General features: G+C 35.1%; 1 protein-coding gene across 1 annotated transcript in view; it reads left to right on the top strand.

Moving 5' to 3' along the window:
- Positions 1-13,936, top strand: part of CEP128 (centrosomal protein 128) — a 141,651-nt gene that overhangs the window by 126,122 nt on the left and 1,593 nt on the right. Inside the window, exons 20-23 of the mRNA XM_009280750.1 lie at positions 2,292-2,369; positions 4,287-4,400; positions 5,447-5,461; positions 8,080-8,188. Coding sequence (XP_009279025.1) covers positions 2,292-2,369; positions 4,287-4,400; positions 5,447-5,461; positions 8,080-8,188 — 316 coding nt within the window. The remainder of the gene's footprint in view (positions 1-2,291; positions 2,370-4,286; positions 4,401-5,446; positions 5,462-8,079; positions 8,189-13,936) is intronic.

Genomic DNA, 13,936 nt, shown 5'->3' with positions numbered 1-13,936 from the left:
CCATGTGACGTCATGTTCAGTATATAAACTGGAGGGAGTTGGCAGGGGGGGCGGTGACCGCTGCTCGGGGCTGGCTGAGCGTCGGTCCGCGGGGGGTGAGGAATTGCATTGTGCATCACTTGCTTTTGATCCCTTTTTCTGTCTTTATCTCAACCTACAAATTTTACTGGTTTTTTTTTGATTCTCATCCCCATCCCACTGTGGGGGAGTGGTAAGCAAAGGGCTGTGTGGTGTTTACCTGCCTGCCGGGTTAAACCACAACAGATGGGAAAGATTGCAAGAGGTCTTTAAAATGGGAAGTTGCAGAGAGAAGATGAATAGAGAGTGGTTGTACACTCTCTCTTATAGTATATGAATGAGAGAGCGCATAATTAAGCTGGCAAGTGGTTGTTTCAAAGGAAAACGTGATGGCTTTTCATACATTATTTTATTGTAATCTTTTTGTATATTATGTTATTGTAATTTGCAATATTGCTTATAAATTATAGGAGCAATGGCTTGTTTACTTCATTGTGCAGGTAACTGCTTGTCTATATAATTAATAGCAGCATGTAAGAAAAGATTTGTGGTCACTAGACAGTCATGGTAGCAGTATGTATAATAATTTTAATAATACTGCTATTAATGTGTTATATAAATATCCAATATTTTATGTTGCTTTATATATGTACAATATATTGCATATAATGCTATTTAATATATTACTAAATTATTAATGTACCTATTACATTGATATACAATATATAATATACATTCTATTTGTAATAAAATATTAATATAACAATATTGATATTGTTATCTAAGCTGCCTGCTCACATGAGTGTTCATTTCATTGCTGTTTCTCCCATTTCAGTTTTTTAATAATTTTTCATGTGATTGATTTTTAACTAAAGCAATATACTTATGACCTATGCTTTTAAAGAAACACAATCTTCTCTAAAGAATTAGCTTACATGGATATACACTTTTTTATAACAATGAAGCCTGTAGATAGTTCTTTCCGTATTAATCATTGGTAAAGTATTTTTGTTGTTTGCTAATACTACTGATGTTTCAAGGTTTGTTATACCTAGCATAGTACACTATTACAATCTTGACTCATTGGGTTGCTTTTGAATATTGTCAGGGAGCTTTATGTAATACAAAACACAGCTTTTTGGAGCAGACTGCACTTGTGCTGAGAGGTCCCACTGATTTTTCTTATCCTGGTGTGATTGAAAGTTTTAGTCTCTTCAGGTCTTAGGTCTGGGATCTAAATGGGATGTTTTTCCTGTTGGTCAGATTGAGAGTTTCCAAGACTAGCAAACAGAGCTTTTGTAGTTAAGTGCAAGTTAACTCAGTTTGCACAGACTTTACAGCGTAACGATACTTGACTTCAGGATTGATGAATTTTATTTGTTGTATAGATTTTTGCTTTAAAGAGCCAGGGCAGTAATGTGGTTAATGAAGACCATTATTGGTAGGTTGCATACCAGGTTAACAGAACTTTAGCCAAAGAAGTGTCATTTATAGAATTGTGGAGGAAATACCAACTGTTGTTCAGAAAGTACAAACAGTATTGTTTCTGATTGCTCTTCAGCAAATAGAGGGGCAGCCTTTGAGATGCTCCAGAGGCATCTGGCTTATGGGGCATGACTGCTCTTTATGCATGACCAACCAACTTCACCTGTGCACAAAACCCAAAACATGATACTCATTTTCTTCAGTTCTTTGCATCTTGCTACAGACTAGATTTTTTGTGTCACGGGTGTGGATGTGAAATCTTGTTGTTGAGTCCAACCCTAACTCTCTGCAGAGTGGTAATTCATCTTTCAGCAGTACATACTGTATGTCTAAACCAGAAATATGAAATTTGATTGTTCTATTTTTAGTTAAGTGCTAACTGCCCATATTTGTATTTGCAAAAAAAAAAGACGTTTCTACTATGTGTTTAACTACAAAGATATAAACATTATGAGTATATATTTATATTTTTGTTAAATGAACTTTACTCCCTGAAGTGCAATAAAAGAGAATTTCATTCTGAAGGCTACATAAACTCCAAAATTGTAAATAAATATTGTTCTGCTCAATAAACTAGTAACTATTCATGGAGATTCAAATTAAGGAAGCTGTGCTGAGTGTTTTCTTTTGTCCTTTTTCCTTAACAGCCTGTACTGTTGACCTGTTTAATTTACAGACACATACATACCTATAAACCTGTTTCCATAGATGTAATAGGTTTTTAATGTTTGAAATGGCTGAAAGAATTGATTAATTTTTTATGGTTTATAATGTGTTCTGTTCTTTAGAGTACTCGAGTAGCTTTAGACCATCTGGAGTCTGTTCCTGAGAAACTGAGCCTGTTAGAAGATTTCAAAGATATTGGAGTGAGAAAGATTTCATTTGACTCTTTCAGTAGTTCTAAAATATTTTTGTTAATTAATGTCCTCTCCATATGTATAGAAAATTGGTTAATAAGATATTTAAAATTACATATGTACATATTATACAAAAACATACAGAAATTTATTTTCATGTTTATACAGATTTTTTTGAGGTTATAAATTTAGTCCTAATTAGTAACACTGCTGAGGTGCTCCATAATGTAAGCAAACATTGGTAACTGGGTGTAATAGATCAAGTCCTAATTACTGGTTCAGAATATTTGTAATGAGTGGTGAACTCTGATATTACTTGTTAAAAAATGAAAATTTTGTAATGAAATATATTATGCCAGTTATTTTAATATTTAAAGTAATGAGTGAAAATAGGTGAGCTTTAGGGCTTTTTTTCTTTTTTTTGTTTTGACATAATGCCAATATTTGTCACTTATTTCCCCAGTATCACTATCAAATCAAGGTATGTTTGTTTGGACACAGTGGGACATATAGACAGCAGTGGTAGAGTACTGTCAAGAGTGATAAGCCTCAGATTAGATCTTCAGTGGCTAAGTGATTAAACCCCACTCTATTATTCTTACTTTCCATACATGAAGTTGGTGGTTTACGAAAAAAGAATTTGGAACCTCATTGCACAATATAAATTTTAAATCAGTATTAAATCACAGATCAACAAATGCATAATGACTTGCATTTTATTTGCTAAGAATTACTCATCCTGAGGTAGTCATAAACATTTCAAAACATACTTGTTTGGAACATTGTTTATTCTAAGTGTTCTTGCATGAGGTCATGTATTAATAATTGTACATTATTTTATCGCTGTCATCATCAACAGAGATAGGAACACAAATGCTGATTGAAATATTTGGGTTTTTTTAAGAAAAATATTGTTAAGATGTATAGTTCTAATTTCACATTCCAGGTATCCCCAGAAGAGCTTTTTGCTCTGACAGAGGTTGACATTTGCCTTCTGTTTCCGATGGTTCCGCACTGCTAAAGGAAAAATTCTGCTCTCAGCTAGGCAAAACAGAAGCTTGAATGTGGGGTTTCTACAGTCTCCTTCACACTTGCTCTCTCTTGCTTAACGTTACTATGAAATGACGTTGTCATTTTCTGGTTTGCTGTAGTTATCACTTAGCCAGCATTCGTGAGACTGGAACCCAAATTCTTTGGTTTAATTTGAGTTCTGTCCTTCTCCCTGATGCTCAGTTTTTTAAAGACTGTTTTCTTAAGATAAGTCCCTACCAACAACTGTGTATTGTTTAATAAATAAATTATTATTCAAGAGAGCTAAGCTTTATACCTCAGCTGAGAATCATGTCAGTTTGGAGTTTCATTAATTCTTCTATTTGAAAATAATACATTGGATTTTTTGTACAATAGCATATTTTACTCTCAGGTGGTATGCATGAATGAAGTATTTCAAAGCCATTCATTGCTTTCCACTGCTAGCAAGTTCTTCCCTCAGTGTTTTCACAGGAAGGGAGAAGGAGAGAGAAAGTAAATTTTTGATAATGCCTCACAAGTTGTCTGGTAGTTGTATTCATTCAAGTGAATCATTAGCTAGTTCAGTGAGAAGCGTTATGTTTTCTTATTTGAAAATACTGTTTAGTCCAGCTCCTTAGAACACTTTTTTTCTTCAAGTGCTTGTTTCTACGGTATTGTAATGAATTTTTCACCATTACAGAATTTCTTTGTTAGAAGGTGTGATATTTTGGAGTTACAAGAAATCATTCACCAGTTAAGGATGAGGCTGTTAAGATTTTAACCTATCTTCATTTTAACATTACTTTTCTGTACTGAACATTATGCTTTCGTATGGTCCCTGTATTTCAACCTCTGAAAGTTAGTAATTAATAATTCACATTATGAAATCATTTAGATCTTTCAATGTATTTCTAGGAGTCCCATTGCCGAAGGGAGATGATTGAGGAAAGGTATACAAAGTATAAAGAAATAGTGAGTTCTCTACAGCAACAACTGGAAGATTCAAATCAAAAAGTCCAACAATTCAAGGTATGTCTGTGTACTCCACTTCTGTTTCCTGATTACTTTCAATCAGCAACGTAAGCTTATTTGATGTATATTAACTCCTAGTATAAACACAGACTAAAATAACACGTGAATGTTTCTGTTTTATGTAGCTGCCGTGGCTGATGTAAAATTTGATGACAGAAGTGTTGTCTTCATTGTAAAGTGCCGTGGATACTTTCCAAAAATCTTTAAAATTTCACAGAAAAGTGTCTTACTATGTCTTACTACTCTGAAGTGTTTACCTGCTTTGTCAAATTGCTTTCTACAGCAATTTTTTTATTGGTTTGTTCAATTTTCCCTTGTCCTTTCATGTAAAAGATAAACATAGAAACCTGTTTCCTCCATTAAAAGGATGATTAATTTGTAGATCATGTATAGTGATTTTTCAGTAGCTGATCTTTGCATTCTTTACAGAAGATAGTCTATAATGTCTATTTCATACATAAATGAAAGCCAGGCAAACAGAGGGGAAGTGATTTGCTAAAGGTCACTCAGCGGACTGATAGCAGGGCTAAGCATAATTTCCTAACTCCCTGCAATACAAATCCAGTGCTCTTGTTTTAGAAACGTTGCCTGTAATGAGTTCACCTTTCCAATTGTTAACACGCTTTCTTTCTCTTCATATTAGCTTGTTCATTGTCATATCAGTTCTCACTGAGTGCCATTGTGGTAGCAGCTTACTTCGGCAGAAGTACAATTTCTTACGGACGTGGTTGAAATAAATGATCAGAACTGAAGATTCATGCTAGTATTTCTGCAACTTACCACAAATCAAATCACGATTCTTTGGCAATGAATCTTACCAGTGTCTCTAAGCAGTTGAGCTCAAAATCTAGGATCACACACCATGTATCAAAAAACTTTAAGCTGTTTGTGTTCCCCACCTCCTCCATAGCGGTCTTCCTTCTGTAAAATGAGGACTTACTTATCAGTAGGTCTTTTTAAAAGTGGAAAAGGTAAAATAAATAGAGTATTTTAGCTTAGTAAGTTGCTGTTGTAAGAAGAAGGTATTAAGCTCCTTGAAAAAGCCATCTTGTTCTTCTGTAAGAAAGAATTGAAAGGAAGAAACAGGGCAGATTCACTTTCAGTCTGTTGCTAATTATAATCTTTGTTTCTTGAATTTCTCTTGCCTTTACACAGGAGTTACTAATTCAGTAGCCACTGAAATTTGGAAAAATTTTAAAAGCTAGGTGGAATGCAATCAGCTGATGGTAGAATATAATATTGCACTAAGTTGACTGAACTTACTGAGCTCGCATGATTTGAACTCTATATTCAGAATCCAGTATAAAGCTGATTCCAAAACAATATTTCCTCTTTCTTTAGACAACAGAGAGCAATTAATGGCTTCCATTTAGTCAGGCATAATCGGGTTTTTGCATGACATACAGTACTCTTTGCTCTAACGGCTGTTACAAATAGAACAGAATGTTCAAAAACAAGAAACAGGTGCTAATCTGATTTTAGTGGTCAGGCTAGCTTAGTCTAAAAAAACCCTTTGTAATGCTTGCCTTTCTTACACTCCTTTGGAACTAACTCAAATGCATTGTTGTTTAATTTTTTTTATTTTACTATTTGTCAATTGGGAGTCTGTAAAATTGATTGGTGGAAGAGTGTAGGCTTGAGGACATCAAAGTTCATTCTTTCCGATAGTTTTGATTCATGCTCTGTACACAACGTAGTGCTTCTGCTATACCAAGTAGACAGATATTTGGTAGGTGATAAGAAAATGCATGTTTTAAAAAAGGGAGTTCTTGTAAAATTTTTACTTTGACCATTTTAGATAAAATTACTTCTTCAATTAATCTTTCTCCTCTGTTACGATCTTCTTTCTAGCCTTCCTAGTAATACACTTCTTTCAGCTTGCTTGCCAATGTTAATCTCAGACAGGCATTATCTAATCCTGTGTCCTAGCCTCTTTTCATTTTAAGGAGCAAAAATGAAACCAAAATTGAATGTTCCCCTAAAAGAAGTTATTTTTATTCCTTTCTTATGATTTAATTTGTCCCCACTCAATCCTCCTACTCTGTAGTCTCGTCAGATGGCTGTAAAATACCTGTTGCTTAGAAGCCCAGGAAAATCATAATTGCTATTTGTATGTTTTAAAATGTAACATTTCCAGTAATAAAGGAGGCCAGAGGCTGGCAGAATACCATCAAGTACAACAATTGTGATTTTTCAACTAAGAAAGGCTGAGTGATAGTAGATACAGAAGAAATTGGGGGGGGGAAGAAAGTAAATATAACGTATAAAAATAAAATAAATAATAGAGAATACCAACTGAAGCAAAATCAGAAGAGAAAGCTAGAGGAAAACTAAAGATAACTGTTATGATTGATAGATGCAAATATTTTAGGACAGTTTCCCTGCCATGAACAACCGACCATCTAGTCAAACACAGCATACAGATGTAATTGTAAATGAAGCACGTGAGAAAAGGCACATTCTGTAAGTTAAAACTTCTGTAAAGAGAAAGCCATTCTGTATTGCAGATGCTGGTAGAAGCACCTTGCTTGTTTAAAAGCTCTGTTCTAAGATAGCGTTTCTGGAAGCAGAATGAAAAGACAAAAACTTTTTTTTATTCTTTAAAAGTTGTTGTTGTGCTATGTATGTATGGAGTCTCTCATCGGCACATAAGGGGATTAATATGTATAATTCCCATTAGTCTTAATAGAAGTAAATCCCTCTTCAGTGATGGGACAAAAGCTCATTGTATCTCTAAATTAATGTTGCATTTTATTTTGTTTTCTGTTTAGTTTTCAAATCTTAGTATCAGCATGAATGATAAATTGTAAGATGTTTTAACAAGATTCCCTGAGGCTGTTTATTATAAGAATTCAGTAGCAAAATTGAGTGTTTTATGAACTGATGCATTTGTGCATTATTATCTCTTCTCATTTCAAGAAACTGAGTAATTTGGGTACCAAGCCAAGCTTTTAATCTTATTTTGGAAGGTATTGCAACTGGGGACTATTTGCTGCAGTGCTAACAAAGATTTATGGAGATTTTTGTTTAAATGGCCTTTTTAAAATGATCTTCTTTTTTTAGCTGATAGACCAAATGACTTACTCAGCAAAAAGCTATGCTGTATGGGTCTAACCATAAATAGTAACATTGTGCCTCAGACTTTATTAAATGGTTTAACAAAAAGATGAAAAAGCAACTTCAGGTATTTTGATATGAGAAATCAATGAGTTTGAGTTTCCTCAGTGGCAGGGAAAATGGATTTAATTTTTATTACTACTTACTTGTGGAACTCCAGTGAACTAATGTGGACCATTCATTGATGAGGAATTCATCATTCACTGATGTCTGCCCTGCCACTATGCTTTGTCCTGAACTGTGGATGTGATGTAAACAAGAAAGAGAGCATTTTTACAACTTACTGTAGTGACAAAAACTTGCAGTGCTCCCAATGCTTTTCTCAAGGCAAAGCAGTTTTTTGCAGAGATTTTATAGTGATGAAATGGGCAGGAAATTCATAAGCAAATTAATTTGAACCTAGCTGCAATACTGAGAATTCTGAGAATTCATATCATTATTTTCCAGCATGTGTGAAATCACAGCATATACCTGTATGTGTGCTACTGTATGTTTTTTGTTAAAGTTTACAGCTGCTTGATATTAACAGATAAAAATTATTTTTATTTCGCTGCCATAGGATGTGAAAATGGATGCTGAAATTTCTGATATAGAAGTGGCTGCTCCCACTTCTAGTCGGCAAACTCAAAACAGCTTTTTGTCCAGCTCACCGCTCTCAGATTCAGGTTGTAAGTATTGTTTCACAGAAAAAATCTACAAGTAATGTATTATACTCTTTTAAAGCTGTTTTACTTGAGAGAGTAAGACACTCTACTTTTTGACAAAAAAATGCTAGAGCCATCTAGCAGTCTTCCTGTGTTTTAGCTTTAGATACTGGATGGATGCCTTTGTCTAGGAAGTACTTCATTACATCTCACTGATAGTTGTTTGGTTTTTTTTAACTGGGACATACAATATATTTTGTTTGTCATCCAATCCTATGCCAAAAAAAGGGCTGCACTTGGATTCTGAATCTCTGCATGAAGAATCATACCTGTGTAAGCTGCGTTATCTTTTCAGGGACCAGAGAGACATCCTCAGCCAAGGATCCTTTCCCAGATCTTTCATTTGTACCAGTTAGTCTTGTGCTTGTGTAGCAGTTTAACAGTGAAAGTTAAATTCACTAATTCTGCTTCTACTTCAATAGTTGTTTTTAACTATTCTTTCTATCCCCTAATGCAAACACAGCTTGTGGTCATGCAAGGTCATGCGATCTGTGATACAGCTCGGAACTGCTGAGCAAAAGATAGGACATATTAGATCTTTATCTGGTACAGGCACACCTTTGCATGACTGTCAAAACTAACTTAAAAAAAATTTTTTAAGGTTTTTTTTGAGTGTATCAGCACATGGATATCAGAATACTTTTCTTCAGAAGGATATCACCTTCCATTTCTTTTCAATATAGCCAGTTTGTATACTGGGAATCCATTCAGTAAGTTGCATTCTGTGTAATGGAAAGTCCTATTTCAGGCTTCATTGCGCTTTCAAACCTTTGCATCTTAGTGTGAGTGCTGCAGTACATTACTGCTCACCAGTAAGTCCTGAGTCAATTTGATGAGGTTAAAAAGAGTTGGTTTCTTTCCTTTCAGAATCTGTGGATTGCGATTAATACCTTTTTGCAGAGCATACTGAATAACAATAGTGGGAATAAAGTGTAAGAATGCCTCCATCTGATCTATACTTCAGGAACAGTTTCCCCTGACTCAGAGTTGTTTTTCCATTTTCCCTTGTCAAAGCCTTGCAAGTCAAAGTACAGCTCAGCCTCGTTGGGGTATAGAAAAGAAAGAACCCATACCTTGCAGGCATGTTGGACTAGATGACCTCCAGCGGCCCCTTCCAATCTCAACAACTCTGTGATTCCACTGCAAAAAACCTGCTGAAATGTAAAGATGCAGCATAAATGTTCCTAAAATATTACAATATCTTTATATTGCTTAACCTGAATGGAACTTGCTAGAACTTTGTTACTTTAGTACTTTTTAATCACTTTTAGGCAGTTGTTGGAGAAATAGGATCCATGTGATCTGAATACCAATCTGATGAACCAGTGCTGGGTATTTATTCTCTGATTCAACTGGTTTTTACCAGCGCTAAGCTTTCTGGAGGTAAAAAAATAAGTGATGAATGAAAGACAGTAGTGATTCAATGTTGATCATTATGAAATATTTGCAAAGTCTTCAGCATGTGAGGAGGGCTCCTTTTGAAACCATGTTCAGGCATGGCTGAAGGACTTTTTTTTCTTGCTTAAAACTTTTAGGAAGGTATTTTCCACATCATAAATTAAGCTGAACTTCATATTTCGTATTTTCAAATCCCAGTTGTTTGGTTTTTTTTAACTGGGACATACAATATATTTTGTTTGTCATCCAATCCTATGCCAAAAAAAGGGCTGCACTTGGATTCTGAATCTCTGCATGAAGAATCATACCTGTGTAAGCTGCGTTATCTTTTCAGGGACCAGAGAGACATCCTCAGCCAAGGATCCTTTCCCAGATCTTTCATTTGTACCAGTTAGTCTTGTGCTTGTGTAGCAGTTTAACAGTGAAAGTTAAATTCACTAATTCTGCTTCTACTTCAATAGTTGTTTTTAACTATTCTTTCTATCCCCTAATGCAAACACAGCTTGTGGTCATGCAAGGTCATGCGATCTGTGATACAGCTCGGAACTGCTGAGCAAAAGATAGGACATATTAGATCTTTATCTGGTACAGGCACACCTTTGCATGACTGTCAAAACTAACTTAAAAAAAATTTTTTAAGGTTTTTTTTGAGTGTATCAGCACATGGATATCAGAATACTTTTCTTCAGAAGGATATCACCTTCCATTTCTTTTCAATATAGCCAGTTTGTATACTGGGAATCCATTCAGTAAGTTGCATTCTGTGTAATGGAAAGTCCTATTTCAGGCTTCATTGCGCTTTCAAACCTTTGCATCTTAGTGTGAGTGCTGCAGTACATTACTGCTCACCAGTAAGTCCTGAGTCAATTTGATGAGGTTAAAAAGAGTTGGTTTCTTTCCTTTCAGAATCTGTGGATTGCGATTAATACCTTTTTGCAGAGCATACTGAATAACAATAGTGGGAATAAAGTGTAAGAATGCCTCCATCTGATCAGTTTCCCCTGACTCAGAGTTGTTTTTCCATTTTCCCTTGTCAAAGCCTTGCAAGTCAAAGTACAGCTCAGCCTCGTTGGGGTATAGAAAAGAAAGAACCCATACCTTGCAGGCATGTTGGACTAGATGACCTCCAGCGGCCCCTTCCAATCTCAACAACTCTGTGATTCCACTGCAAAAAACCTGCTGAAATGTAAAGATGCAGCATAAATGTTCCTAAAATATTACAATATCTTTATATTGCTTAACCTGAATGGAACTTGCTAGAACTTTGTTACTTTAGTACTTTTTAATCACTTTTAGGCAGTTGTTGGAGAAATAGGATCCATGTGATCTGAATACCAATCTGATGAACCAGTGCTGGGTATTTATTCTCTGATTCAACTGGTTTTTACCAGCGCTAAGCTTTCTGGAGGTAAAAAAATAAGTGATGAATGAAAGACAGTAGTGATTCAATGTTGATCATTATGAAATATTTGCAAAGTCTTCAGCATGTGAGGAGGGCTCCTTTTGAAACCATGTTCAGGCATGGCTGAAGGACTTTTTTTTCTTGCTTAAAACTTTTAGGAAGGTATTTTCCACATCATAAATTAAGCTGATCTTCATATTTCGTATTTTCCAAATCCCAGAATGGTGCTGAGAGTGTTTTTAGTTTTGTTCTTTTGCCCAGATGGTAAAGAGCTATTTTTAAAAATAATTTTTTTTTTTAAAAAGCAAACAAGTAAGAAAACAGTGAATGTGTTTCACTTTTTCCTATTTGTTTTTAAGGGAAAGGAACCAGATACAAAAATCTTTAGAGATTTAGTTTCTTACTTGTATTCTATAAAAATCCATTAGTCAAATTTTCTGAGGCTAAAACAGATAAGTAGGCATATCCCTGATTTGATTTGACTCTGATAAAATGAAGGTGGTGTTCTTAATTTCTCACTTTGCTGATTCTTTTTTCCTAAGAGTTAGTGCTATTATATGTTCTTTATGCTTAGTAGGTAAGTATAAGAGCAAGTCAGGTGCCCATTGTAGATGCCTGATGTCATTTTAGATGTCCTAGAGTATGCTTCTAGCTGTCATTCCAGGAAGGCATAGGTTTCTCATAGGGCCCATCACATCTTTTGCAGCCCTTTGTGGATATCTGTGGTAGCTTATGGCACTAAGGTATGTGAATTACTCCACAGAATTTGGTTAGTGACTGAATGTTTTGCCTTTATGCTGAACCTGATCTCCACTAGTCAAATGTGTATTTTGAAGTTGTTGCTATTGTTCCTGAGGACAGTGAAAATTCTGCAGTGGTATTAACATTAAGGAGCTTTTCTTGTACTTGCCAGTGAGTGGCAAATTATAAAATCAGCTACTTCAGCCATGTTAGTCACATAAACGCCATGAACTTTTAATTTCAGTAATGATATTAATTAGTTATAATTTGAGACTTTGACAGTGAAGTATAATTTGAGGTCTTTTGCTCCCAAACCTCCTGTAGCTTTTAATAAAACTACTTATAAATGTCATTACCTATTTTCTGTGATTGATTTATCTCCTTACTTCTTCAGAAACAGAAGAACAGACTTTTTTTTTTCATTTACCTTTTGGAGCAGTTTGTAAGCCTTTGTGATTTAATGTGTCCCCACTCCCTCTCTCTTAAATTCACGAAACCTTACAGATTATAGAGTCAATATGTAGTACTAGAAGCTCCGTTCCCAATGTGGGTCTCTTAGGACTTACAGAGAGCACCAGGGAGGAGAGCAGACACGTTTGATATAATTTAATTTATCTGCGAGGGGGATCCTGGGATTTAAGTTTAAAATTGGTTGAAGAAAGAGGGACAAAAAGTATGGGGGGAAAAAAAAAAAGGAATAGCAATCTACTTCCATATATATATATTTAGTAAAAGGTTGCCAATGCAGCAGGCAGTTAAAAGGAAAAGTAATTAATATTAACATTCTGTTTTATGTCTGGTCTTCATGTTTCTGGTATAATTTCTACAATTGTAACAGCTTTTCCATAACAAACTATTTTAAAGATGCTGTGGGAATTAGCTTTTATTTCTATACCCATTTTCTTAGAAAGGAAGAAGTCTAACTCTCAGTTATAATTTATACAAGGAAGCATTGGTTTTCAGTCTGTATTATTATCAGACCAAAACGGTGTCTAAAAAGTCACTACTAGTTGTTATCTAAAGAATAATCCTCAGAGATTGTTTTTCACGGCCACTGTATTTTTCTTAAATTTTGTGTTACAAAGGTCCCTAGAGTTACACATGCTTTGCATGAATTGGGTCCTGCCTTTCTCTTTGTACAGTTCATCACTTCAAGGTTTTAACCTGGATGGTTTCCCAGAAGCCATATTGCTTTCAGGCTTTCTATTGTTGTTGGGAATTTATGTTGCAGGGCTTCATAAACTGTGACTTTAGGGAGAAGAAAATAGCCAGCAGTTTTCCCAACTTCTGTAGCTGGGATCACAGTCTTCTCTGACCCTTTGTTTCTGGTGATACACAACTCTTGTGTCAACATGGTATATAGTAGCAATGATATCATGGTTGAATAAAAACAAGTTGTCCTGAATGTTGATTTTATTGTCATAACAATTAACTCCTGCAATGTAAGCTGATGTCTGTCTTTATCCCTCTATGTATATTTTTTCATAAGTTCTTAAGAATATTTGTATTGACATTTATAAATAAGTAACGTAATTAAAAGTAAAAAGACATTGTAGCATCATGATGCTGTGGGACACCATTCTAGAACCAAACCTTCTAAGGCTGCTCAAGGATAAGAACCTGGAATGATTGGAAACTTGACATCATCACTTTGAAAAATGCAAATTGATTTAGTTTAGCAAAGAATTTTCTGTATGATTTTTCACTTTACTTTGAATACTGACCACAGGAGGTACCGCTGAAATAGCATACAGTAGCATAGTTTTGGATCAATACTGAAAACTTTGTGCTGAAAAATGATAACTCACTGTTTTACTAATGTCCCAAACACAGTGACTTCATTCTTCTCCCGAAAGTGAAAACATCTCACTCCTCCTAATCAAACTGTGAAGACTTGCTCCCTATTAAATAACTTTTGGTTATATACTGCTACAATTTTACTGGACTATTAAAAAATTGCACTCTGGGTATTTATTACAAACAATCAGGAAGGACCACTTTTCTTATAGAATCATAGAATCATAGAATCATTGAGGTTGGAAAAGACCTCTAAGATCATCAAGTCCAACCATCGACCCAACCCCACCATGCCCACTAAACCATGTCCCTAAGTGCCTCATCTACTCGTCTTTTAAATACCTCCAGGGATGGGGACTCAACCCCTTCCCTGG

This window comes from Aptenodytes forsteri, unplaced genomic scaffold (genome assembly GCF_000699145.1).
Source record: "Aptenodytes forsteri isolate BGI_AS27 unplaced genomic scaffold, ASM69914v1 Scaffold193, whole genome shotgun sequence".
Classification (NCBI taxonomy): domain Eukaryota; kingdom Metazoa; phylum Chordata; class Aves; order Sphenisciformes; family Spheniscidae; genus Aptenodytes; species Aptenodytes forsteri.
The sequence above is the reverse complement of the archived record's forward strand: the minus strand, read 5'-3'. Positions and strand labels throughout refer to the sequence as shown.